Genomic DNA, 26,624 nt, shown 5'->3' on the forward strand with positions numbered 1-26,624 from the left:
ATACGATAATTCCTAGAGATGATCATAATTATGATTACATCTGTCGATTTCGATGAAAAATAGTTACAGTATGGAACGGTGTAGTCATGAACAGATTGGTTCACTTATGTTGTAACACACTTCATTTTTATTCGTGAGCATTTAAATCTCTACATAATTATAAACCTAAAATTATTTACGCACATGTGAGTATGCAATTAAAGACTAGCAGTGATATCAGATGAGTCGTGTTAGGTGAATGTTAAGAATGACCAACAGAGGGATGGAGCCAGTGGCACAGAAACCATTCAGGGGAGAATAGTTAAGTGGACTGAGCCGATGGAAGATAACCCAATCTGTAGGACATGCTTGTCCTTTAGTCCAAGAACAGCCCCACACATGATGCGGCCCACAACCTGATTTCGAAATAATACAATGGAAGGGTGTCATTGGGATGGGGAACGTCAGGTAAGCCTTTACATTTAAACACAATTCATATTGTGATGAATGTTTGATGGTCAGTTGGAGTATCGTTAAGGTTTATATACGAGGCACGTGTGGTTTTTTGATGCAAGGTGTCACAATAAGGTAAGGTTGGGTAGCATTTCCATAATCCCTTCCTCCCAAGTATGCAATTATAAGTGACACTTAGAGCAGAGTGAACTGCAAAACACACCACAGGGATGTGCGTAATTTCCTTATAGACATGAACAACTGCATCACGGATCCAACCAGAGTCTGCCCACCTGCAAAGAACACATACCCGAGTCATGCTTTCATATTTAATTGAATGCATTTTTATGTAATCATGTAATAAAGTGCATGCATGGATGAAACATCGATATAAATGACTCATGAAACATGTTTTACACGCAATATTGAGCTGCTTTACCTTATAAAAAAATATCAGTACCCATATGCTGTTATGCACTTCTAAACTGGAAACTACTTTTTTAGAAGTTATTTGTGTTTAGTTTTTCCTTCTCCCGCACCTCCGAGGACGGTTTTCTACATACAGCGTGAAAGCAGTTCAACATACATGTAATAAAACAAATCTCTGCCTACCTTCACCACATATGTTGCTGGCCTCCTGCCGCCAAAGCTTGACCAAGCGAACAGCCTTCAAGTGATTGGCAAGATCTAGCATGATGCTGTCCGGCACCGAAACACCACACAGGCTCTCCATCTTCCCAAAAAGGATTTTCAACTGAGGATCAAAACACAATAAGTGATATTCTGATCTACAATTTTATTAAAATGGAAAACTAAGTAACAAAACACAATTAAATATTAACATATTCAATATGCTCCATGTTTGAAAATACGCAATTTAAAACGAGGTAATATAACATTCAAAAAGGATGTTATCTAAATCTCATCAATGTTGTAAAAAATTATGCCAGCAGCAGTGAACTTCATCTTTGAGCAACGTGTTAGGAGCCGACCATGATAGATATGAAATGTTAAAAGTTATATCTGATACTGTTGCTTTATTCTGGGTTGCCTGAAATGGGGTGGCCATTAACGTGTATACAACCTGAATTACGTTTAGTGCCTGGGGGTTAGAGCAATCATTCACGAATAGTTTGCAGCTCTCCCTCATTGGGGTATATTTGATTTTAAAAAATCTAGGCATACACGTAAAACCAGGTCGAATATGTAAAATGTTTTGTATATCATACATTACAAAATAAGTTAGTCATATTCTTTTGTATTTTTTGTCTTATAATTTTTTAAAAGCAATCAAGTCTTTATTCGCACGAATTAGCACATGTCACAATATGGAATAAGATAAGGTGAGATTTAAAAAAAATGCCCCTTACTCTTAAATTCTCTCTCAGTTGATAAAAAATCAGATTATTGATGTGTGTATGATTGGCATCCAGCCAATGCACAGGACTGCTGCTTTCAACACTGGAAACATACAAACCCGAGTAGTTTTTCAATAACTTGGTTTCAACCTGTGAATAAAAACACAATTTGCATAACAGCTGTTAAGAATTAAATAAATATTACAAAATAAAAACTGTGGAAAGTAAAGTTCCTTATAAGTGTGTTAAAACGTATACATTTTGAAAACAGAATGATTCGTAAAAATGTATTACCATATTCATTTCGCTTGTCAGAGCTTTTGCGTTCATCAAACACTTTTCTATGCTGATGCACAGCTCATTGCTTGGTCTATCAAAACTTTGTTGCAGCATCCACCAAGCATTTTGTACTTGAAGAGAATGAGCCTGTTTAGCTCTAATTTTTTCATATGTGTCATGTTGACAAAAAGCATTTTGTTCAGGAAGGAATGAACCAAGTGGTAGAGAATTCCTCCTGATTGGAGATATATTTTCACTAGAATTCCTCTGTTTTAACTCAAGCGAAGGATGCAGGTACGATGATGAAGTTGGTTGACTATTGAAGTCTTGCAAGTTCGAAGTGTCACTGTGATGAGGGATTTGTTGACCGTTTGGTTCAGAAGTACATGATACATATTGACTTGAATTCCTCTGTTTTAACTCAAGCGAAGGATACAGGTACGAAGACGAAGTTGGTTGACTATTGAAGTCTTGCAAGTTTGAAGTGTCACTTTGATAATGAGGGATTTGTTGACTGTTTGGTTCAGAAGTATAATAATTCCGATTCCAATTGCTTGTTTGAAAATACTCAGGTGACGCATTCAGTTTTCTTTTAATGCCACCCAAATCATGATGCTGACTTCTGATAAAGGGGGATGAGTGTTCATCTCTTTTATTTGACCAATCAATGTTTGGTTCATTCATCACATTTTCCAAGGCTGGTCCATTTGTACAATGTCCATAAAATAAACCATTCGTGGCAACAAATGGAATTTGTTCCCCAAGCAATGTACGGCTTTCGAGGTCCAATAATTGTTGCTGATGTTCCTTTTTAAGTTCAAGGTTATGACTGCTGTTAGAGATTGGTAGTGTGTCTGATACACGGGTTCCAATAGGAGAGTTTACTGTGTTTGGTATACGATAGCTGCTCAGTGATGTATCGTTTTCTACACAGCTGAAAGATGACTTTATGTTTTTCTCAAACTTTGTTTGAGGTCTTAAACCCATGGCCGCATGAACTCTGGAATAATTTATGTCATTAGTGTCCAATCTTTGTTCCCAACACCCACTGTTATTTGTGGAATGCGAGTACGTGTCAAACTTGCCATTGTTTGCATGGAAATTATTCACGGGAGATTCCACTATCCGTGATTGAAATAATGAACTGTCACGTGATGGCTCCATAATTTGATTTGTAAAAATAGTGCCTTCATTCCTTAAAGATAAGGGAAAATTCGACTGGAATCTTACACCTAAATTATTCAACTTCTTCTCACTTGTCTTTTCTGGAGTCATTAAGTTGTCGCAAACTTTCCTTCCTAAAGGATCCACAGCTTCTCTGATATTTAAGGCATTCCAAAGCATAGTTAAATCATAGGTTGGTGTAGTTCTGTAATAAATATGAAGCACATATCATAAGTTAAAGTATGCAAAATGAACCATAATTACTGAATGATCCAAATTAACATTTTATTGCGTTTTGTGGAATTAAACATCTAGCACTATTATGGAATAATTTTTCATTAACCTTTATTAATGTTGCCACATTCCACAAGCAATACTTCACTTGTTACACGTAGCCATGACCAATAAACTATAAATCCTGTGTAGTCCAACAATGCTGTATTTTCCACATACAAAAGTATCAATAATAACATTCTGAATCTCATCATAACCGTAACCTTATGGAGTATGCGTGTAGCATATCGGACCTGCTTGTGGAGGTATCAAGCGATGGTTCTTCGTAGTCATTTACTAAATTGGAGACCATGCCAAACATGTCAGGGCTTTCCTGGGCAGTGTCAAAGCCACTGAAAGACATCTGCTCACTGAAAAATGAAACGAGGCATCAATTCAACTTCAAAATCCCAACACATGTTGTGCCCTACATATTTTACGTTCACTTGCGGTAAGGAATACACATGGTTTAAAAACAATTGATGAGCTCGAATACAGCATGAAAGCAGCTGAAGATGTACAAGACTAACATCATCACCTGTCTGAAGGCGATGGACGTGCGTTTGTTGCATTGGGCTCGTCCGTAACCGATGACCAGGGGTGATACTGCAATGACGGATTCATATTGGACAGGTCTGAGAAATCGCTCTAAAGAAAACGGGAATTAAAAAACAACTTTTATTATTACAAGGCGAGGGGCCATTTCAATACGTATTTTAACGGCGAGTCTCACGACGCTTTCGCGAGTGTCTTGCAAAGTCTTCGCAATAGGGGGCGATGATTGCCAACGTGGATTCGGAATTTAAAAAAAAATGCGAATTTGGCAAATCTGCACCGTGACGCAGGCACTCAATAAAATCTCAAGAACCCCAATCCAACAGTGGATTTGGCGCAATGGCTGTACATGTCAATGGGTTCCATAACCTTCATACAATTATACATAGGCGGAGTTTTATACTGTACTTATATATTTGGCAGGTGTTTACTTTGTTCGTTAAGATTTAGGAATCGTGTGCGCGTATAATTAATGTTTAATATTAATTGTAAACTACAAAAAATGGTGCCCAGCAAACCCTTAATATTCGCGGATTTCTTATATAATCGTGTTATTTTATATACAGTATTGGCGACCACCCCCCTAACACGGGTTGGCGAGCGCGCCAACGTTGCCCGCCACGTGTTCGCCCTCCCTCTTGAAAGCACATCGATTGCATCGTGTCGCTAAGTTATAGGGCGTGCAAAACAAACGCGATAATGTGTAATACGGGTGTACAAACATACGCGTCAGCGTCAAAAGATACTTATTACGCTGTTTAAATATTAAAAAGACGATTATTATAATCTCGCATGATGGTGTGAGATGGCGGCGACTTAAAAGGGAGGCTTGCATCTAGCAGTGGAGCGACCATGGCTAGCTGATTAAACACTTTAAACACGCAATGTGCACTCGCAAACATTGCTCAAAAGGTTTCGACAACTGCGGGCGATGACATATAAATGTTGCAACAACGTTGGAGTTATGCTATATGTATAAAAATAGTGTACTATCTGGGTTGTTGATTCTAGATTTGAAGCTTTCGTGACTGCAGGTTGTTTGGGTAAAGTCACGTAGGTACAAGATAATAATGAAATAAAATAAGAAAAATAACTACATTAAATGACTATTTAGTTATTTTCATTTATTATTTTATTTCACATAAAATAATAAAAAAATAAAAAATATCTACATTAAATCACTATTTAGTTATTTAAATTTATTTAGTTGATTTTGCAATTACAAAGAATGGTCCGAGATGGGTCAATCCACTGCTGGATGGAGGCCCAATCCAACTTCACATCCCTAAAGACCCAGCGATTGAATACTTTACTACGTTTTAGTTAGCCTGTTATAACAATTCAATCGATCACCATCGCACTTCGTCTATCAAATTAAAAAACTTTCGTCGTAACAGGAATTAGTAATTGTTTAAAAAAAGTTAAAGTGCATGGGACCCAGATCTTGTCGTTCTAATTGCTTTAAATAAACTATTTTTTTAAGTGTTACCAGGTAAGGCACACTGCGCTGTATAGATATATATTATACGCCACATCGTCACAATTAATAGCTTAACGAAGTGGCTTTACCAGGTGGAAACGTCTAACAGCCAATTGCTTTAAACGTGTTGATACATTCGTTGAAATACTGCGACTAAAATCAAACTTTCCCCCTCAAGTAAGCTGCGTTTATTCAACTAAATTAGTTTAAATTAAAATTATAAAAAACAATTGCACACTCGAGGAGAATCAGCTAGTGTTATGCTACTAAATGACAAAACTAAATGTCAAATTTTAACTTTTCTCCGCCACACGCCACGCCGTGTCCGCCGCCATTTGACGTCGGTTCGATAAACGACTGCAGGCGTAACTCGTAAAACTTCTTAATTTCACTGTCCACATGGCATTATATCTCACAAATACGGTCACTATAACGCAATGGGAGTTACGATTTAAAAAATTCTGTAAGACAATGCAAAATTAGAAATATCAATGTTTAAGATCATGCATACACGATTATCATAAAACACAGCTTTTAACATAAATACGTTTTTACATGTGTAATGCTGTGCAAATACTACAGTAACTCTATACACAAAAAGTATGTTACTTTAAAAAACAATTTACCTCAGAGAACCCGAAATTGGCGCCTGAATTTCGCTCCATGGCGACCGCGTTCTGCCGCCAGCGCGCGAAATGAGGAGGGTGGGGGGCACCCCGGGGGACCCCCCCCGGCACCCCCCCCCCCCCCCGGGCACCCCCCCCCGCACCGGGGCATCCCCCCCCCCGAGCACACCCACCCCCCGGGCACACCCCCCCCCCCCGGACACTCCCCCCTGATTTCCCCCCACCCCTCCCCGGGAACCCCCCCCCCCCGGGCACCCCCCCACCCCACCGGGGCCCCCACCCCCGGGGGGAGCTGGAGTGGCGCTCCCCCTGCAGGCCGCACACGGAGGTCGCCAAAAGACCCCGCCCGGATCCCCGGATCGGAATAAAAAACAAAACCCGGAGCGGATCGAGGACATCTGTGGGGGAGTGGCGCCCCGCGGTGGTGAGACGTCAACTCCGACGGCCCGGCACGCAGGAGGAGGTCGTGGGTTCCATCCCGACCCTGACGGCTGCTGCTGCATATTTGGAGTTTGCGGCGTCTCTCTCTCTCTGTCTTCCCGTGGATTTTTCTCCGGGTCCTCCAAAACACGCGCTTAGAGTGTTTGGTGGCTTTAAATGTCCACGTGATAATGATAATCCACTTGGTTGAGCTATAATTTGTGATAGCCAGGTTGTTTCTGACAAAGAAGCTAATGGCTCAGTGGGCCTTACCTGGTAAAATACAAAAAAAGAGTTCATTAGTTTGATAATCTTAAATCATCGTAAACTACCTTAAATCTTTATTGGCAAGCTTAACAAATCTAAGACGTCCAAACCTTATGTTGCCGTTGCAGAACCGATGTTTTGGAGAAGAAAATTTATTTTTTATTCTTGGGTCTTTCTGTAAAGTCACGTAGATATGTGCAAAGAAAATAAATAAAATCGCAACACAAACGTTCGTCAGACTGCCTCAGCAGCTTCCCTGATGACGGCCGCTTGTGTTGCGATTTTTTGTATTTTCTTTGAACATATCTACGTGACTTTACCGAAAGACCCAAAGAATATGAATTCCTGCAGTCACGAAAGCTTTGTCAAAAAATAACATTGTTTCCTCAACTTAGTATTAAAGTCTCCCTTTAAAAATATCCTCAAACAGAAGATTTGCCAAATATAGCCACACATGCCACTGCAATTTGGAGTCTTGCTGCTGTTGTTGTTGTGCTGCCTGCCCAAGCTTACATTTGGTCTTAACAAATGTGCAGGAATGTATGTACTAGTGCAATGTTTACTCCTATACTTCAACTTTTCTCAATATTACTCGCGTAACCTTGATAGTATTTGTGTTGTTGTAACCTGCTGACCCCGTGCCCCGACAGGACATGTTAAAAAGAGCTTCATAGCTCATCGGATTCCTCCAATAGGAAACAAATGTTGATTCTGGATGGTCTCACGTGCGAGTCGACCTAGGGGAGGCCCAGGACCGGTTCAGATAATCGTGACCACTGGTGTTGGCCGTGAGCAGGGATCGAACCCGGGTGGCCGGGTTCGTAGCACAGCACGCTAACCGCTGCACCACCGCTCCCCCGTACAGAGTCAAAAGGACACAAGAAAAATATCCCCCGTGCAGCCTTAACAGACGTTTTGGGCAAGAGCTGTAAGCGAGTAGCACCTATGAAAGCCAGCACGGCTCATGAGGGGGTATGTGGCCAGCACCAGTGGCGATGTTTACACACTGCACCATGTACTCATTTTGGGCTGAGTCGACCTAGGGGAGGCGCAGATAATCGTGATCACAGTGTTTAACCTAACATTCATGACTTAAGTATGACGTTTTTATCCTAGCATTTAGTGATACAATGTTTACCGAGCATTTACTTAGTGATGCAATGTAGATTTTGTTAAAACCAAATACTGTACTGAAATAAAATGACATCAACCCAGTAAACATGCCAACGTTGAGTCAACGTTGGAATCTGGTTGGAATTGTTGGACCAACGTTGGCCCAAATGTTTGCCATACGTTCCATATTTACTGGGAAGGTTGAAAAGCCATAAAGTGAAGTCAAAACCAGTCCAGGGTGTGCTGCTGCAGGGAAATATTGCTCCAAAAAGTCAGGCCAATACATCTGTCATTACATTTTTTGAGCATGATAAAAGAAATTGGATTTGGAAAATCAGTTCTCCCATGCTGAAATTAGCATTTCAAAAAGCTCAATCGCTATTGGTGGATCTGAGCAGCGGTGACATTTCCAAATCCATGTCAGGAAGCAGTCTTATACATTACCCACTGCTGTGGAGAACATCAATAGTAAGATACGAAATGTCTCCTTCATGAATCTGTCTTATGACATAGTGCCTCTTCAAGTTAGACTCGCTTGAATTAATGCTGGTGTACTGTTGATCATAAATGCAAGGACCCTCTTTACAATATAGGGTCCTAGTTTGACACGAACTTATACAACACAACTTTAAATAATAATTAGAGATGTGTAGAAGACGAATGACAAACTAGATACGCAATGTTTCCTTCATATATATTCCCAGTAAACTTGCTTGCTATGCAAGGTCAACGTTGGCATGTAGTTGGAACCATATTACATAAAACTCGGAATTAAGCTAAACCAACATTTCCAAAACACATCCGGAGGTGGTGTTTGCTTCATAGCAACAGAGCTTAAAATAAGCATCTTGGAATGAGCTCCCCATACTGATGTAATTTCCCATGGCTGTGCTGAAGCCTATTTGAGACGTATCCACGGAGATTTGAGGGATGGCGATTGTTTACGGAGCGCAGTGAAAGTTTTAGGGTCCGTCTTATTCTTCACCAAATTCTTGAGACATTGTGATAAAAAGCACAAACAGTAGGAATGGGACCGCGACAATGAGACATGAAGTAACAAGACACATCAACAATGGAGTAATGCAAGCGTGCAAGGAACCGAGAGGTGCATCCTTTGAGTTACACCAAAATTGGAAGTGGAACACATGGATAAGAGATTATATGCACGTTTTAGACATCATATTGACTGATAAAAAAAAGTATGCGCGTTTGGGCAAGACACATGATTTGACGAAATGGTTGAGTGATTACAGAGGTAGCCAAAAAAGGGAAACAAAGGACAAATACAGCAGAGATGGAGCCTGCAATCGATATATCATGGCTGATGTACCAAAAGACATGTTTAACATGCAAATATCTACACAAAATCATAGGAATGCATATTTTTTTGGAAATACGTTTTATTAATTGGTCCACATTACCTCAACTACAAAAATCCTATGACATGAATGTAATCATAAAAAAACAATATAAAAGAAAATACAACACTTCCTGAAATGTTAGAAAATAGAAAATGTATAACATACAAGAATCCTCAAAAGGCCCACAAATTGTGGTGAAAAACAATTCCTAGAATGATCAATTCAGAAAATCATATTAGGCAGTAACACCAATCCTTGGAATATAATGCTGCTTGCTGTGCAGTCGTTATTCGGAATGTTCTATTGTGTATTGTGCACCATTATATGACACAGTGCCAAGGCAATGAATCCACCTTGCAAGCATAAGCCCCTGTATAGATTTCAAGAAAAGCAATATTTAGCATTAAACCAAAACTGTACCAAGGCAAAGAGTGTGGTTCAAATACAGTCCATCTTAAGACATCAACATTGGCAGTGCAGACAAAACAGCTTTTGCACTCATGTGCCCTGAAATATAGGACAGCTTGGCACTACTATTACACATATGCAACAGTATCGTTAATATAAAAGCAATACAAAACTTCAGATGCAACCTCAATAAACAAACTTGGTTATCCAACACAAGTTGAATGCATCTGTAATGGGTAAACAAATTATAAGGTTCTAACCAAGCACAATAACTTTGTTCATAGTGACATCGCTGCACCGACAAATGTTACAAAAATAAGTTATGTTGCAATGACCATATCTAACAGTGTGATGCACTGCTCTAAGTTAGACAATACAATCGGGATTAAATTGGAGAAATACAAGACAATTTATAAGGCTTTTTCCCCCAATAACGAAGCATAAAACTTGTGTTGGGCAGTCTGGGACACTGCCTATGTATGCAGCTACAAGACACATTTGGTTTAGCTTAGGTTTTCCTTTAAACTAAGCATGGGCATGCATGCTTTTTTTATTCAGTTTTATATTATTTTTTTATAAAGTACCAACGATCAGACCTTTTCAAGTACTTGCATATTCAAAGACATCCCCAATTTACTTGACATTGTTACGATATTGTGTAATACTATTTTTTCCCAGGCACCTTTATATATTGAGCAATGCTAGAATATTGGCTAAGACGTAATCTGCTTTTAGAATTTAAAGTAGGATTTCACAACGCTTTGTAAATACCTCTATCGTATTATAAAGTTTTGCATCAATCTAGAACCTATAAAAGATAGGGACCATGACTATAAACATTTGGCAGTTCACCAACATTGGTTCAAGCACGCCTGACTGCTGATGAAACACTGAACGTCAAAACCAGTTCAGTGTGCTTGTGTTGAACCAAAGCTGTTTAAATTCCTGGTGCGGCTGATGTGATGGGAAAGATATGGGGAGGTATATTTTCTGATAATTTTTGTTAACGTGTAAATTATGTGTTTGTTCTTTTCCTAGTGTGTTCAAACTGGAACCTGTTTGCTACAATAACCATAATTGTGTTCATGTAACCATTTAATGATGAACACATGACTCTTTTATAACGAGGGACTTAAACGTACGCCTTCGAAAGCCAGGACTGAAACTGGCAGTAGTACTGCCATTAACTGTTGGTGTTTTACAAATGCAAAACATTCCTATCTACTTAACACAACTACACGTGGGTAACTTGCGGGATTGGTCAATGTTTTCTGGAGCAGGTTGCATTCTATTTTCCCATTGTTTCGTAAATGAGATGTGGTCATTTGACCAAGTGCACTTTTTCACCTCAATAGGGGTTATTAGGTAGAATCAACCGCTGCACAGGTTCACGATTCAAAAATCCAGCGGCTGCCCTCAATACTGCTGATGTAATGGATATTCGTAACAAGACATGCCATCTGCTTCACAGTGGGCATTAAATGAGCCTGTGAAGTAATTCACAAGAGTAGACCGATAATTACCCACAAATGTGTCAATTGGCATTACACATAGCTATCATCGCCCCCTACTGGCAGCTGCATGCCCCAGGCCACTCTTGCAAATCGTACTATCCTAGTGTATTGAGTTCTTTACCTGGTGTAACAAAATAAACTTGAATAGTGCTTAACCAAATACACAGACTTGTAAAGCACAGTGTTTGTACACACTCAGAGAGGAAGACCAAATGATTCAAGAGGTGCAGGAAACCATAGACAAGTGGGAAGGCAGCCAAAGCCGGCGGCAATATTTGGCCAAAGCTCTGTACCCCCACACGGGATGTTTGGCGAACTCGTTTAAAGAGCGTTTATATATGTGTGAGGAAACGGGAATACCCAGAGAAAACCCATGCATATGGAATAGAATCCACTTTCTGTACTTCTATACCCTGGAACGCCATGAGATGGCAACCTCAGAGCCCAGTGGGTGCGTGATTCACCAACCCTCACCTCCAGTGCTGGATTACAGGCGTGCATCGGCACGTGCGACGAGCTGGCGATGCACGGCCATTTTACCACACCTCACCGATAGTGTAAACACAAAATAAAACAGGCATTTGTATTCTACAGATGAACAATAATAGACTTCAATTCCATACAACTGTGGTAATGTAGGCATACAGCCAAACAGCACGTATATGTCGTTATATTTCTTAACTGTTATCAAACAGGATGCAACTACATTCCGCATACAAAATGTTTTCGGATTTACACCGTTTGAAAATATGACCACAAACTCTAGAATTCCATCCATTTTCTTCATGCTGCGTCCTGGTTTTTAACATGAACATTATATCAACTTGTACAAAATTAATCATGACTTTCGCCTTGTTCACCAATCAAGTTTGGCAAATGCATCTCCAAGAGAACTTTATATCCAAACCACTTGTAAGGCCTATTTTAGCGATATCACTCAACAATTAATCCATTTTATAATGAGGCTTACAAGATATAGGATGTTCTAGGAGGGAAATTGATATAAATAAATTCATTTGGTGATGAAATATTTCTCCTTATGTTTAGCCGAGGCACAACCTTATATATGCCAATATGGATATTCACATTTTCATTGACTATTTACGAGAAATAGAAATAATCTGATACAACACGGCTCGAAATTAGCAAGGTTAAAATGACATAAATCCTATGTATTGAGCCAGAAACGTCTGCAGGGATTGTGCATGGGATTTTTTTGGAGTGGGGAGGATGTTAGTCCTACTATTAAAGCAGGCGAAGTTTTATTATTACCATTAAATACTAAACAAATTCTACACAAAAAAATGCAATAAATAAAATGTATACCATGAATATTCTAAGAGCAATTAAGTAACTATACATGTACTCACTGATAGGTTTTGTTACTGGCACTGTGCATAATTTTGAATCCTGGTAAAATAAATGAAATGTTCACATGCTCACCATTTCTACATATGGTTTTAAACAACACAAATTAAAACATCAATAGTGTTTACATTGTCACACTGGGTTAGATTCGTATCTCATTGAAGAATGTATCATTAACTAAACTGAAGAAAGTAACTATAAATATTATTTAAACTCACACTTCTCTGTTCTAACTATAAATGGTATCAAAAGGCACAAATGCCATAAGTGGATTTTTATTGTTCCGCTTAAAGTAAATTCAATAATAATTAAGACGACTAATGTTTATCTTTAGAAGATGGCAATATTTGCAGGATACGAAATTTAATTAAGTCTGCCAAGCACCTTTTACTTACTCTAATGCTGTACCAATCGGCAGCATTCAGCGAAATGTACATCAACTAAATACCCAAGAGATGACGACATACGGTTTTTTTTGGTTTCATAACAAAATTGAAACTAAACTGAAATGGGTGGATTACTCTTCGAACTAATCGTGCTTCCCTTCTCAGACCCGCTTTTGAACTCTTCCGCCGCTCTGTGGTGATGTTTCTCGTGAGCTGTGTTTGCGCGATTCTGCTCCGTCACCACTGAGTCGGAGGCCGGAGACTCCACTCTGCTGTTCTCCTGCGCGGCCCCGACACGGGACATCAGCTCCAGCCGCTGCTGCATCACGCGCAGGTCGTCCTGCAGCCGCGAGAGATCTATCCCCGGGGCTTTATCGATCTCGATGACATTAGAAGTCTGCATCTGCGGCGGCTTGCCGTTCGCAATCCTGTTGATAAAAAAAATTAGGTAAGCTTTACGATGTATGTGGCCAAAAAAAACTTATTTCAATATAAAATGTAAATCGAATAGTAGTAATTTGAAATAATATCTCTGTCAATTATACAGCACCTTTGTCTGACAAGTTGGTCATGGGGATTGTCTGAACGTATCTCACGATGGTGGTCAATGTGGGTTTGTGAAGCGTGTGGGGGGTTCTGGACTGATTCAGTTATCACGAGTCACCGATGTTAGCCATGACCGAGAATCAAACGCTGCGAGGCAAGTTTAAAATACAGTGCGCGCCAATAACTGTAAAATAAAGCAATTCTTAGCTAAAATAAACACACGGCTGTGTTGTAATTATAGTTTTAAACGCACACATACCTTTGCGGAAACTGGCCCGCGGGCTTTGGCATGCAGTTATAGTGTGGCGGTGCAGAAGGAACGTTTTCTGGACGATAGTCTTCATAGCTGCCATAAGAAGGCAACACTTTGAGTTGTTCTTCCCCATGGTGATACTCCACGCTCCTAAATGTGCAAAACAGAAGGTACTGTTAATTTATAATGGACAAAAAATACATTTTTATAAATCATTGCTTTACACTATTTCTTATATAGATGTATATAGCGCCTTAGTCCAAGGCGCTTTAGAATCATTATACAATTGCACATGAGATGATAGTGGTTAAAATAAATAGTGGGGTTATTAAAAGTGGTGGAGTAGCTCTGCTTGCAGTAAGGAGGATAAGTGGGAGTGGTTAAGGAGGGGTAGGGTAGCGATAGGGTTTGGGGTAGGCCTGGTCTTAGCTTAGGGGCCAGGGCAGGGAGTAGCAATAGCATAGGCAAGGGAGAAGATAAAAAAGGGAGGAATGGAAGCACGTGATAGCAAAGATGATTATTTAATGGGCAGTGGGAGTTGGTTCGAGTGATTGGGAGCAAGAAGGGAAAAGGAACAAAAGCGTGACTGGGTGCAAGGCGAGGGAGGCACCTCCGATTAGCACGGTTGGCTACGTACAATGCGAAAGAAGTTCAACACACATACATATATAGAGAGAGGGACAATGGAGATCGGGAGCGTAGAGGAGAGGATGGGACATAGCAATAAATGAGACAAGCAAAATATGGTGAGGCAAGACCATGGAGGGATTTGTAGACATAAGTGATACATTTAAAAAGCCAGTGGAGTTGGGAAAGTAGAGCAGAAGTGTGGGAATTGTGGGGAAGGTTAAAATATTTTCCGGGCTGAGGCATTTTGTATCTGTTGTTGGAGAGTAGTGAAGGCGTTGGTAAGAAGGCTGAAAAGAAGAGAATTGCAATAGTCAAGGTGAGTGAAAACAAGGGAGTAAACCTGGAGTTTCGCAGCAGATATGGAGATGAGGAGACTGATTTTGCGAATATTCTATTGTTGTATGGTTAAGCTGACTCGTATGCATTATGAAAGAGGGATAAGAAATTGTGCACAGATGGCTCTCCACATTTAAGCAATAACATTGGATCAGTTACACCACTTTACCAGCACGATCAATAACCTCCCACATTTTAAACACTTACCGAGTGAGCTGGCAAAATATATACGACTTGTGTAAGGACCAATATTTACAAAGGAATCCAAACCTACAACTAATATTTAACTCCCTTCTTCATATCAGCTCTTAATCATATAGGTATTTACATGTTTGATCGTAAAACAATTACCAATCCGTACCGTATTAAACATGATAAATTACTGCCGTTAAGAAAACAAATTGTAAATTGTGATCACCAAGTAAAATAGCCCCCTGTATGTCTAAAGATTCTAAGTGATTCTTGCTCGAATGAGCGTTTAAGCAAGTGCTCATCTGCTGTTTACAGCCCAAATCCAGTGGTCGAAATTCCATGTTCATATGGCAGGGACAAGTTTATCCACATTACTGTTGACTTTGTTGCGAAGTGGCACTCATTTCATAACACCCCAGAGGGATGATGGGCTAAATCAACCCCAAGCAGGATTTTGCGAGCCGCTCTATCGCCAAGCCACCTGGCCTGGCTTAAACTCTAAACTATAAAAGCTCGACTCTAAATTCAAAGGCATCTTGATAAAGCATCCAAGCACCCTGCCAACATTATTTTTCACTGACATTGAGCACCTGGCCTATGCCACGGTGGATGCCACCAACACAAAAAAGCCTCAATACCGTTGATCGTGCTTCGTTTGACGGCCTCGCAGTGCGTCGCCGAGGGCGCCCATCCCCAGGTGCCACATTTCCGCCACGTCGAGCACCAGGCCGAGCCCGGACATGGCGTACATCACGTACAAGAAGATGGTCTTCTCCGTGGGCCTCGAGATGTAGCAGTCAACGCGGTGGGGGCACGGATAACGAGTGCACTCAAAGCGAGGGATCACCTCCAGGCCATACATCATGTACTGGCCAAAGAGGAAGCCCACCTCGGCCATTGTGCGTAAAATAAGCTGCAACACGTAAGCCTTCATGAGGCCATCAACCCTGATCATGCGACGACCATCGTGCCGTTTATTATCCTTTTTCTTGTCTTCGTCCTCGCTGCTGGTCTTGTGATCAAACTCCTCTTCTTCATGCAAAATTGGATCCTCCTCTTGGTCATTTTCAGCTTCCTCAGCCTCACGGTCTGGCCCACGATGTATCAGTGGAGTCCGTCTCGGTTTTTTGTAGACAGGCGAGTCTTCTGACCTACGGAGACAACGTAGAAAAGAAAAGCTTAAAATATACTCTTACATGTGTTTTTTTACAAGTGTATAATTCAGGTTTTTATCTACATTATCATTATTGTTGTTGTAACTTGACCATACCTTCGTATCCTGTGTATGGCGAAGCCAAGGTAGAGAATGCTCGGTGTTGCCACGACAATAATTTGAAAGATCCAGAAACGCACGTGGGAGAGAGGCGCGAAGGAATCGTAGCAGACATTTTCGCAGCCCGGTTGTTGCGTGTTGCACACAAACTTGCTCTGTTCATCGTAGTAGATTGACTCGCCACCGACGGCTGTCAGCACGATGCGGAAAATTAAGAACGTGGTGAACCAGAGTTTTCCCAGGTACGTCGAGTGCTGATGTATTTCCTCCAACAAACGAGTCAAAAAACTCCAGCTCATTTTAACACCAGCTCACAAGCGTGTACCTGTGAATTCAAAAGAGAAACATGGATTAGCCACATTGGCAGCCTATGTTTCAATTAATTTTGCATATTGGGCACATTTTTAGATTTTCTGCAGCTGCGAGATGTAAAACAAATTGTTTCTTACATCAACTGTCAACCAAACCAGCGACGCTTATAAAAGAGCTCAGACTTTAAGGATGCTACAAAGGGTGTGGTTATCTCAGTTAAAATCTAATTAAGAGCTTCATCTCCAGAAACATTGTTGTGTTAAGTTGACATCGCTTTTGTTTAAACATTAGATGTTAAAACATGTACGTGTATTTATTTCGAAAGCACTTCATAGCCGCATATTGGAGGGCATTCTGTAAAGCCACACCGGATGGATCAGTGGCAACCCTTTTGGTCCTTGCAAAAATCAGTAACTATGGCAACTGCCCTAAGTCATGACCTAAGGAACAAAAGAGCCTGGCAAAGGCTTTAATGTGCATGCAGATGGAACGAGTGGACGAACAAAGAACTAAAATTCTTCATTTTGAGATAGCAACTGCAAAAGTTTTGCTGTGAAAAGCATGTCTGAGATTGTTGACTACGGAGCATAGACGATCTTCTAATCCAAGGTCTGTAAGTGGATTTAATTTATAAATCGTGTGCCATGAACAGAGGCGGCGTTATGCTATAATGCCAAATGTGGGGTACAGAGCACCCATAGTCCCACAGGTATTGTTGTTACACTCGGCTCAGTGTTCGAAAGGCCAAACCAGCCATTTCATCCTGACATTCACCGACACTTCCAGCATGCCCTCATCACGTTATTAATAATGTTTTATAACCTTCCCCTTTTACTGAAAGTTTAAACGGTGGACATTACTGTTCAAAAGAGAGCATAATCCCATTTTAGTATATAGATTAATAACTGTTGTTTACACAGTACGTCGGGGATGTGTCCCTGAAAGGTGCGGCGACGAATATCAAAACGGGGTAAATCAATGCGCTTTGCGGGCTAGGTGGAGGCAAAGGTTGAGGTGACGGATACGAGAAAGGGTGGATGACGCTGTCAGCGACATGTGTACGCAGACAACCGATTAGAAGTTTAACATACTGTACATACAATGACGATGTATTTGCAAGACGGCGTATCACTTATTTAACCAGCAGCGCCACCCTGACTTTAAAAAAAAAATAAGGATCTTACATTGGGTTTTTATTTGAAGATGATATTTTTTTTCTTCAGACAAACTAATGAATTGCTTATACATGTGGGATGAAACCGGAGCACCCGGAGGAAATCCAAGCGCACAAGGGGGACACACTCTATCCCCGTACAGATGGAAACACGTGGCAAATAGTCCACTTGCTGTACTGCCTTATCCTGGCGTACCAGGGTATAATGCTTCCACGACGCCCGCGGGAAGGGAGTTTTCACAACGCATGTGGTCACCAACCCTGCGCCTCCAGTGGTGGAGGATTACAAAAGCATGTGCCAGCACTGCCCGGCTATTAAATCTTTGTGGTAGCTTGAAAAATAGCCGCTGTACACTTAAGAGTCTGCTATTGTTATTGTTTCACCTGCTTGTTCTGCTATTGTTTCAGCTGCTTGTTCGACTGCTTGACTTTCACCGGTTTGTTTGTCAAAACTGGACTTTGTGTGTGTCACGTGGCAATGTGAGCTAAAGAGTTTAGAAAAGTGTTAAGCAATCGTGAAGACTCATTTTGACAACGCGGAATGTGGGGCCACATCCAGCATGCAGGTGTCAGAGAGAGAGTTGGCATACTCAGCGAGTAACATGCGGCAGGGAGAAAGTTTATTTTGAGTCAAGTTGTCCCTAAAAGCTAGACTGTAAACAGAACGAGATCTTGCATAACAGCCCGTGCCAGCACACGCAGGACATCGCACTCGAGATTTATTGGCAAACAGATGGCAAACAGAACTGCTTTGAATAATCATCTCCATATATGCTGAAACGCGTGGCTCTCTCGCAGATTAAAGCTGGTGGGTATAGCTTGCTGACTTGAAGGCAGATACAATCATCATCAGCTATTTCCAATCCACTGCTGGATAAATGCCTCTCAGGCTACCGCTACCGATCCTGTGTAGTGATTCTTGCTGAAGTATGTAAAATCGTTTTTTACACGTCCCAGCACGATTAATGCGTACAACCGTTTCATTAAGTTGAGCATAAATAGTGCAAAAACCTCATTAGTATTCCACGTATATTGCTGCCCGATTCACCAGTGCGTCCAGTTCGACAGCGTGACATGGGGATGGGCATTTCAGGTTGTGACTTGTCCTTGAAGTCATCTCGCCTCCAGAAATACCCAACAACTCAAAACAACACAATTCGTCACGCACACGGCTCAAAAGTGGTGGTTTAGTGGTTGTCAACGTACCGCGGCGTCCAACACTCGGCTGGGTTTTTACCTTCGTTCGATTACCGACGACCAGGGCTAATATCAGCGGCGATCGATATCTGGAACTTGTTTAGGTGGAGCGGCAACACGTTTGGAACCCGCACTGACCAGCAGAGTGGTGAAGTATGGTCAAATTGGTCCCAAAAACCCATCCAGGAGTGGCTTAACCACGATGACCCGACCATTACCGCTTATTACCGACACACCGAACTATACAGTACTGTACAACACCACAGTTTGACAGGACTGTAACAATGCCAAATCGTATTAATTTTCACCAACTAAAATCGTGGCTGTAGCTGAGCCGAAGCACGGTTTAAACGTGGACTATAGTGGAATGCCTGCGTTGTAGTAGTAGTTGTAGTAATAATATAATAACCACCAAGCACACAAAGTTTTAACAACAGAGGCAGTTGTGAACGTGGCGCTGGGGGCTCAACATTCTCGTATCAACAAATCCTCGGGCAAAGCAAGGGGGGAGAGAGAGTTGTGAGAGTTATCTAACCCGTCAAGACAAGAATCATTTTTTATAATTCTTATTAAAGACAATCCCCTCTGACCCCTCGACGGTGAATAACGATGTTGGAGGGGCGCATCAGGCGGGCGATGTGGCGCCAAACCAGAGTCCAGCGCCCCCCCCACGATACAATCCACTCGTCGTCACTTTAAACACAAGCAGACCACCCCCTGCCCCCCCCCCCCAAGGGGTACGTTTAGAAGAATAAAAATATACGACAAACAAAACCAAACGTACGAAAACGGGAGAAAAACGGTCGCGATTCGACCCAGAAACATTACACCACGGACGACGATGCCGCCTCCTCCTCCTCCTTCCCCGCTCCCCATTGTCAGGACAATAACAGCAACAACTTAGTCCAACGATTCGGGTAACTTACCAACGGCAGGGAGTCGAGGAGACGATCTCACGGCAGCCGACGCGGCGCGCGGGGGCCCCGAGATTGGATCGGAATGTCGCTTCACAGTTCAACTTCACCACCACCCCCCTCTCCTCTTTGTCTCTCGCCGCTTTCTCTCGCACTTAACGACCCCTTTCCCCTGGCTTGCCTTACGTCTTTCTTCGTTTATACCTCCTCCTACGTCTCCCCCCCCCCTTCTCTATCTCTGGTCGCGTTAGCGGGTGTCGCTGGCTCGGAGTGGAGAGTGACGCCGCCGGCTCTCGTCTCTCGGCGTGGCCGGCATGGCCGGGGGGAGCCTCTTGTGGCGGCGATCCTCGAACACCGATGGGAGGGAGTGAGGGTCGCTGCCGCTGCCGCCGCCGCCGCTGCTGTGGCGGCTACGGTCCCGGCTCCTCCCTCCCCCGGCTCCTCCCCCTCGGTTCCTCCCCCCCCCCCGCGAACCCCCCCGGCGCCCCCCCCCCCCGGCGCCCCCCCCCCGGCTCCCCCCCCCCGGCTGCTCCCCCCGGCTCCCTCCCCCGGCTCCCCCCCCCGGCACTTCCTCCAGGCTCCCCCCCCGGCTCCCCCCCCCGGCTCCCCCCCCAGGCTCCCCCCCCCGGCCCCCCCCCCCCGGTTCCTCCCCCCCGGCTTTCCCCCCCCCGGCTCCCCCCCCGGCTCTTCCCCCAGGCACCCCCCCCCCGGCTCCCCCCCCAGGCTCCCCCCCCCCCGGCTCCCCCCCCCGGTTCCTCCCCCCCGGCTTTCCCCCCCCCGGCTCCCCCCCCCGGGTCCTCCCCCCGGCTCCTCCCCCCGGCTCCCCCCCGGCTCCCCTCCCCCGGCTCCCCCCCCCGGCTCCGCTCCCCCCCCCCCCCCCGGCTCCCCCCCCGGCTCCCCCCCCAGGCTCCCCCCCCCCGGCTCCCCCCCCCCGGTTCCTCCCCCCCCGGCTTTCCCCCCCCCGGCTCCCCCCCCCGGGTCCTCCCCCCGGCTCCTCCCCCCGGCTCCCCCCCGGCTCCCCTCCCCCGGCTCCCCCCCCCCCGGCTCCGCTCCCCCCCCCCCCCCCCCCGGCTCCTCCCCCCGGCTCCCCTCCCCCGGCTCCCCCCCCCCTCCGGCTCCCCCCCGTCTCTCACCCCCCCCGGCTCCCCCCCCCGGCTACATCCCCCCCCGGCTCCCCCCTCCGGCTCCCCCCCGTCTCCCCCCCACGGCTCCCCGAGGCGAGTTGGGTGGGGGGTGTGGCTGGGATGGGCAGGGATTGCCGGGGTGAGAGAGTTGGTGGACGGGATGGAGGAGTCTCGTGAAGGACGCTGCTGCTGCTGGGAAATTGGAGGCAGTCGCCCTCCAGCAACAACGACAACGACGGAGGCCAAGAGTAGCGACGCTCACAACAACGTGCGCAGCGCCGTGGCGTGTAAAACGCAGCGAGTTGGCACAGTAGGGGGCACAGCTGATGGTGCATCTTCAGGTCACATCTCAAGTCAGCTGCTGGGTCTGTCCCGAGACCTCCTTCTGTCAGCGAGCCTTCGACACTTCACGTGGGGCCTCAAGGTGCATCTAGCCTGGCACAGGCGCCGTGCCGACTGGCGGGTTTTGGTGGATGGGACGATCCAAAGTGGTGGATTACAATAACCAATGGGTGGTCATAATAAAAGCATGCGCTTGCAGACAATACGCCTCATTTGTGCTTCGTTTGTTGTCCCTTTCAGCAACCCCGATGACCACGGTTGGATACGTACGGTGCGAAAGAAGTTCAACATACGTACAACAGATTCCCATAAAGAAATACACATACAAGTATGGTTTAAACATCCCATCGGCCACACAGCCTTTCTTGGTTTCAGCAGCACTGGTTCAACAAAACGAAGAACTCTGAACCGATTTTGAAATGGTGGCATGTGATGAGCCTCTGTGATTTGGGAGTGAAATGGTGGTTTGCGCTGGTGGCTGTCGGGATGAGTTGGATTGGCCGTGGGGTATGATGGTGAGCCTGTTCTCTTGAGTTTTGACGGTGGGATTGTTTTGGTACACGATGGGCCGTTTGATATTATCGGCTGTGATGGATTCGACTCGATAGGATAAGTCGTGCTCGGACGATGGGGGATTATCTAAACTTGCGATGTGGGGCAGCTGACGTGCTAGACCGGGATAAAGATGAGTGGCTGGGATGGTGGCGTTGTGTGTAGGGTCGATAGGATGTGACGAGCAAGGAGAGGGCCCATCCCACCACCCCCCAGTCCCGCATTCTCGTGGGTTTTTTTTGTGTGTGTGGCAATGACGTCGGCTCTAGACTTTTCCACCAATCCAGCTTTGAGTTCATTTGGAGAGGTTTTTTTTTCTTCTCGAGAAGTTTCCGTTTTCCGTGTGCACGCTTGTCTGTGCACTACGGGTGTGTTATCACCATTAAGTCAGAATCCACTGCTGTATGAGGACCCACCCCCCCACGTCATCTTATGCTCCTGTTTAACACGTGGGTTAGGTCGCGTAAATTTAAATGTGTCGTTACACCCGCCACCACTTATGATCCTGTGATTGCAGTATTTCATCAGTAGCATCTGAACACGATTTTATTTACTCCGCTCTCCGAGGGGGCTGCCAACTCCGCCCTTAGTCCCGACTATACTTGTCAATCTTTTCTCGTTACGTGTCCTATAGGCGCTGTTCTTGATGTGTATTCTCTCGCCCACGTCATGCTGCCTGAGCCTCTTTCCGTCTGACGGTTTTGTTCGAAACGTGAAACTCTCTGTCCATTCGCAATTTTATATTTTTCATTGCCCATGTTTCAAACTTATTCGACCTAGGTTTAGACACATGACGGGTATAGATATGACTTGCCACCGACAGCCGGCACTTTGATCGCAAGGATTGCCACACACCACACTCTGCTTCTGCTCCGAAGATTAGAAGGTGCGGATAATTACGACAGGCGCCCCTCCATTGACTTAAAACCGTTCGCGGACTTCGTCCACCTTGGCCGGTTAGCGCGGGCCTCACAGCAATGTGGAACTTTGTGCTGACCCTCCCGAATGAGTAGAACCAATCAAGCTCACAGCCATAAAAAAAATTTCCAGACAACCTCTGCTGACTGTGGTATATGAAGGCGGCAGCGGTGGTTGACTGGTTGCCTGTGAAAAATTCGTTTCTGCCACAGGAATGTGGAATTTTCACAAAAGCCCTCGGACTTCCACTGCAGATTTTGAGTCAGAATACGGAAACTAAGCAGGTTTGAGCCTGGAGAGGGGTTGGATAGATGATCACCGTATGCAAACAATTGCCACAGGTCTTCGGGGCTATGTAGCGCAGGATAATTGCGTCTTGTACTGTACTCTGCTCCCACACCCATGCTCTGCACATTCATACACCAGAAACTGACCAGCATGGTAAAGTCTGGTAGAAATAACCCCCACTACTCGCATAGGCGTGGAGAAGCCTTCATCCAGCCGTGGATCAATAAAAGTTGAAGCACAGGTTTAATGTGTCAACGTATTTGATAACGTCATCTTTCAACGTCACAATCTCACAGATAAATATCTGCACCATCTAAAAATGAAACTTCTTTTGCTACAAAAAAAACTGCTTATTCTTTGGATCTTTCGGTAAAGTCACGTAGATAGGTTCAAAGAAAATAACTAAAAATAACAAAAAAACTATGACGGAAAAGGGGGTTAGTCTCTAAAGGCAAAATGTTTGTAAAGGTTTTCAGCAGCATGGGCGGGGCAGCTGATGTTAATGTAAGTGATGGTTCATGGCGGCGCTCGTGGTGGGTTTCCACCAATTAAAGGGCTGCCAGGTAATAATTAGCATGTCAATGTAAGATCGGAGAGCGGCCTCCACGGCGAGTGCGCTGAGGTGGCTATGTTAATGTGAGAGATTAGCATGTTCATGTGAGAGATTAGCATGTTAATGTGAGAGATTAGCATGTTAATGTGAGAGATTAGAATGTTAATGTGAGAGATTAACATGTTAATGTGAGAGATTAGCATGTTAATGTGAGAGATTAGCATGTAAATGTGAGAGATTAGCATGTTAATGTGAGAGATTAGCATGTTAATGTGAGAGATTAGCATGTCAATGTGAGAGATTAGCATGTTAATGCAACATCGCAAAGCCGCCGCCATGACGAGGTCGACGCGCGGAGGTGGCTGTCCTTGTGGAAGAGGTTCGTTGTTGCTGTTCATTATAAACGCGTACAATGGCCACCGCCCAAACAGCTTGAAGTGAACGTCGAGTGCTTTGCGCGAACAAGTGGTGTTGTGGCGGACGTTGCAGTCTTGATTCAAAAATAAAGAATAGTTTTGTTTATGTCTATAAAATATGATTTCCATAATTTACATTCAATTCAGACCTTATTGGTCACCCCGTGTCCCTTATAATTCTCAACGTCCATCCTACAAAGTCCCATCACAAGGGAGTAACACAAATAAAGAGACTAAAACTTTTTTTGCCCGTATTGAAACGGCTGTATGCCATATGGATCTCATAACTCAATTAATTTTCCTGTACAAGAATACGGGTAAACCGTATGGGTTGACAGGTATGTTAAAATTGCTTTATTATATAAGTAAATATCGTTTACTTTATGCAATATTATCTGTGACTAGGACATTTAGGAGGCACTACATTTGTTTTGAAAAGATGTTTGATGTTAAATATTATGTTTCTTGTTAATGGTTTGTAAAATATCCATTTTCCATGTTAAATGTTTTTAAACATAAGCGGGCGTCATCATCAGGTTTGTGTCTGGTCATCATGACTTTTAAATAATAAAGCGTTGCCATTTCACAAATCTCTGGTCCCCCAATTATCTAGAGGCCAGAACAACGCAGAGTATTTACTCATCGTCTAAGAAACTTTATTGTTGTTGTCTATTTAGCCGGCCTGTCCCCTCGTTATGATCAAGGGAGGAGACGAACCGACAGGGAGGGCCGGCTGCATGTGCATTAGTCATGACCGACATTTGCAGTCTGCCAAAGAGTATTATCATCTTGTCATGGGTCCATGTAAAACACCATTATTGGCATCCTAGTACTGTTCAAGAGTAAGAGCAATCATTAACTCTGGCCAGGTGCCTCATAACTGGAGTGCATAATGTTTTGAGTTGGTGCTAGGGTTCATGGATCATGGTGTATGTGTAGTTTTACGGTGCTATATTTTGTTGACTAAGTTACCCCGTCTGCGTATTATGGGCAAACTATGGTATCTTTACCCTCCTTCCCACTTTACACTTCAACAGAAAATACTGCCCTCTCCCTTACAGAAATGAATATTGTTCATCTTAGATGAAGTCAACCTTTAAGAAAAATCTCGAATATTTTTCATGGTTCCCTCCGGAGATGTTGTCCCATTTGTCCTCTAAACCATGCTCCCCTTAATTCCAGCCATACCATTTGTGCTTAAGGCAAAGCTGCCCACGACAACTTGCTGATCTCTGGTGTGCCCACCGCACTCCACTCAAAACTGATCGGGCTTGTAAACAAAAGTAATGTACGTGTGTTGTGCTCGAGCTGTTTGCGGCTTTTCTGCCACACCGTCCAAGCATCGCCCACGTGGCACTTGCTAGAGAACGTGATTATTGCCGTATGGGCAACATCACAATTGAAAAAGGCAACAAACCAGTATTGTTGGTTATTCCCGTTTGCAAGCCATTTCCCTCTTTTCTTTCTTTGGAAACATACAAAGGCCCCACTGTATTTTTTTTTTACTAAAAACAAGTTACTTCCCATGAAGGTATCTTTGCCGCAGGCTTCACATATCCCTGATAATGAGGCTATTTGAAATGCTCTCGGATTTCACATTCACTTAAAGCGATAAACCTCTCATGCGTCGTGCTGCATTTCCACTCACCGGCGAAAGAAGCTCTCCGGTCACGTGTTGCTTTCATTCAATGAAAAAAACACATTTGAATGAAGGCTTCACCACTCCACGTGAGCCATGTCAGTTGTTTGACCATACTTTCGCTACGGTGGTGAGCGCAGGACGGTGGGAGGGTTGCAACCCAGGACCGGTTCACTATTCACTCGCCCATGATATTATTATTCACCGTTCGGGGGGTTGGGATTTAACTCGGGAGGCTCAGTTCACATAGCAGGGAGGCTCAGTTCACATGGCAGGGAGGCGGTGGCGCAGAACTCCGACGGTGCAGACTCTTCATTCTGCCTTCATATCGCGTACAACTGTCTGCAGATCTACAACATGTACAGCTGCCTTGCGCGAATACCACACCACGTAGCCTGGCACTTTCAAACGTGTTCACGATGTGTGAGAAATCACGTTCTTAAAGCCCCACAATCTAAATGTAACAGGCATTACGTGACCTGCATGGCATTTATTCTCGACAGTATTTCATCCACCTAATAATTATGCGCACTTACGATATGTCAATGTGAATACTCTAGTTATGTATACGACTGTAAAATTAGATAGCAAAAATGACTTCGTATTAACATAACTTATTTAACAGTGGCATGTCTTTAATAATCACCATATATACTCGACTCATGCGTGGAACTGATTGCAGTTTTTTTTTAAATCGTCGATGTTCGGTTTTTCCGGCCACGTGGCCCCAATAACCGAACAATGGGGGGGGGGGGGTGAGTACGTAGCGTGGGGCCCTGCCGGATGGACAGCGGACTTGCTGAAAACATCCGAAATGGAATTGAAGCGGCGAGCGGTGGCGTGTGGCTCAATGACAAAGTTTGGGGCTCTGCCAGCGAGGAAAGCTTCTGGCCCCGGGCGCCACAATGTCTCGCTACGGCTCTGCCTGGCCCCTGTCGCCACGAGTGGCCACTACGGTCAC

The 26,624-nt window shown here is 44.0% G+C and overlaps 1 protein-coding gene and 1 long non-coding RNA gene across 3 annotated transcripts; both read right to left on the reverse strand.

Moving 5' to 3' along the window:
• Positions 1–104: 104 nt before the first annotated feature.
• Positions 105–6,250, reverse strand: LOC144721659 (uncharacterized). Its single transcript, XR_013585950.1, has 7 exons — positions 6,168–6,250; positions 4,045–4,154; positions 3,761–3,877; positions 2,085–3,438; positions 1,803–1,940; positions 1,045–1,186; positions 105–725 (listed from the first exon to the last, which is right to left on the reverse strand). It is a non-coding gene; the product is annotated as an uncharacterized LOC144721659 (long non-coding RNA).
• A 6,206-nt stretch (positions 6,251–12,456) lies between these two features.
• LOC144721704 (gap junction gamma-1 protein-like) lies at positions 12,457–20,237 on the reverse strand. Of its 2 annotated transcripts, none has more exons than XM_078599605.1 (5): positions 19,844–20,237; positions 16,232–16,559; positions 15,600–16,112; positions 13,810–13,953; positions 12,457–13,432 (listed from the first exon to the last, which is right to left on the reverse strand). In XM_078599605.1, the coding sequence occupies exons 2-5, from the start codon at positions 16,531–16,533 to the stop codon at positions 13,117–13,119; spliced, it is 1,275 nt and encodes a 424-aa protein (XP_078455731.1). In that variant the 5' UTR covers positions 16,534–16,559; positions 19,844–20,237; the 3' UTR covers positions 12,457–13,116. The 2 variants fall into 2 exon arrangements, with proteins under 2 accessions (XP_078455731.1, XP_078455806.1); XM_078599680.1 differs by lacking the exon at positions 19,844–20,237 and adding an exon at positions 18,732–18,752 and having other exon boundaries at positions 12,662–13,432.
• Between the last annotated feature and the right edge of the window lie 6,387 nt (positions 20,238–26,624).

Source organism: Lampetra planeri, chromosome 1 (genome assembly GCF_965212315.1).
Source record: "Lampetra planeri chromosome 1, kcLamPlan1.2.h2, whole genome shotgun sequence".
Lineage (NCBI taxonomy): Eukaryota > Metazoa > Chordata > Hyperoartia > Petromyzontiformes > Petromyzontidae > Lampetra > Lampetra planeri.

Excerpts from the sequence above, each read along its gene's own strand:
- LOC144721704 (XM_078599605.1), bottom strand. The coding sequence starts at position 16,533 with ATGAGCTGGAGTTTTTTGACTCGTTTGTTGGAGGAAATACATCAGCAC. Across the intron at positions 13,954-15,599 it reads CAAACGAAGCACGATCAACG|GAGCGTGGAGTATCACCATG; the intron begins GTATTGAGGCTT and ends TTGCACATTTAG. Across the intron at positions 13,433-13,809 it reads GCGGGCCAGTTTCCGCAAAG|GATTGCGAACGGCAAGCCGC; the intron begins GTATGTGTGCGT and ends TTTTATCAACAG.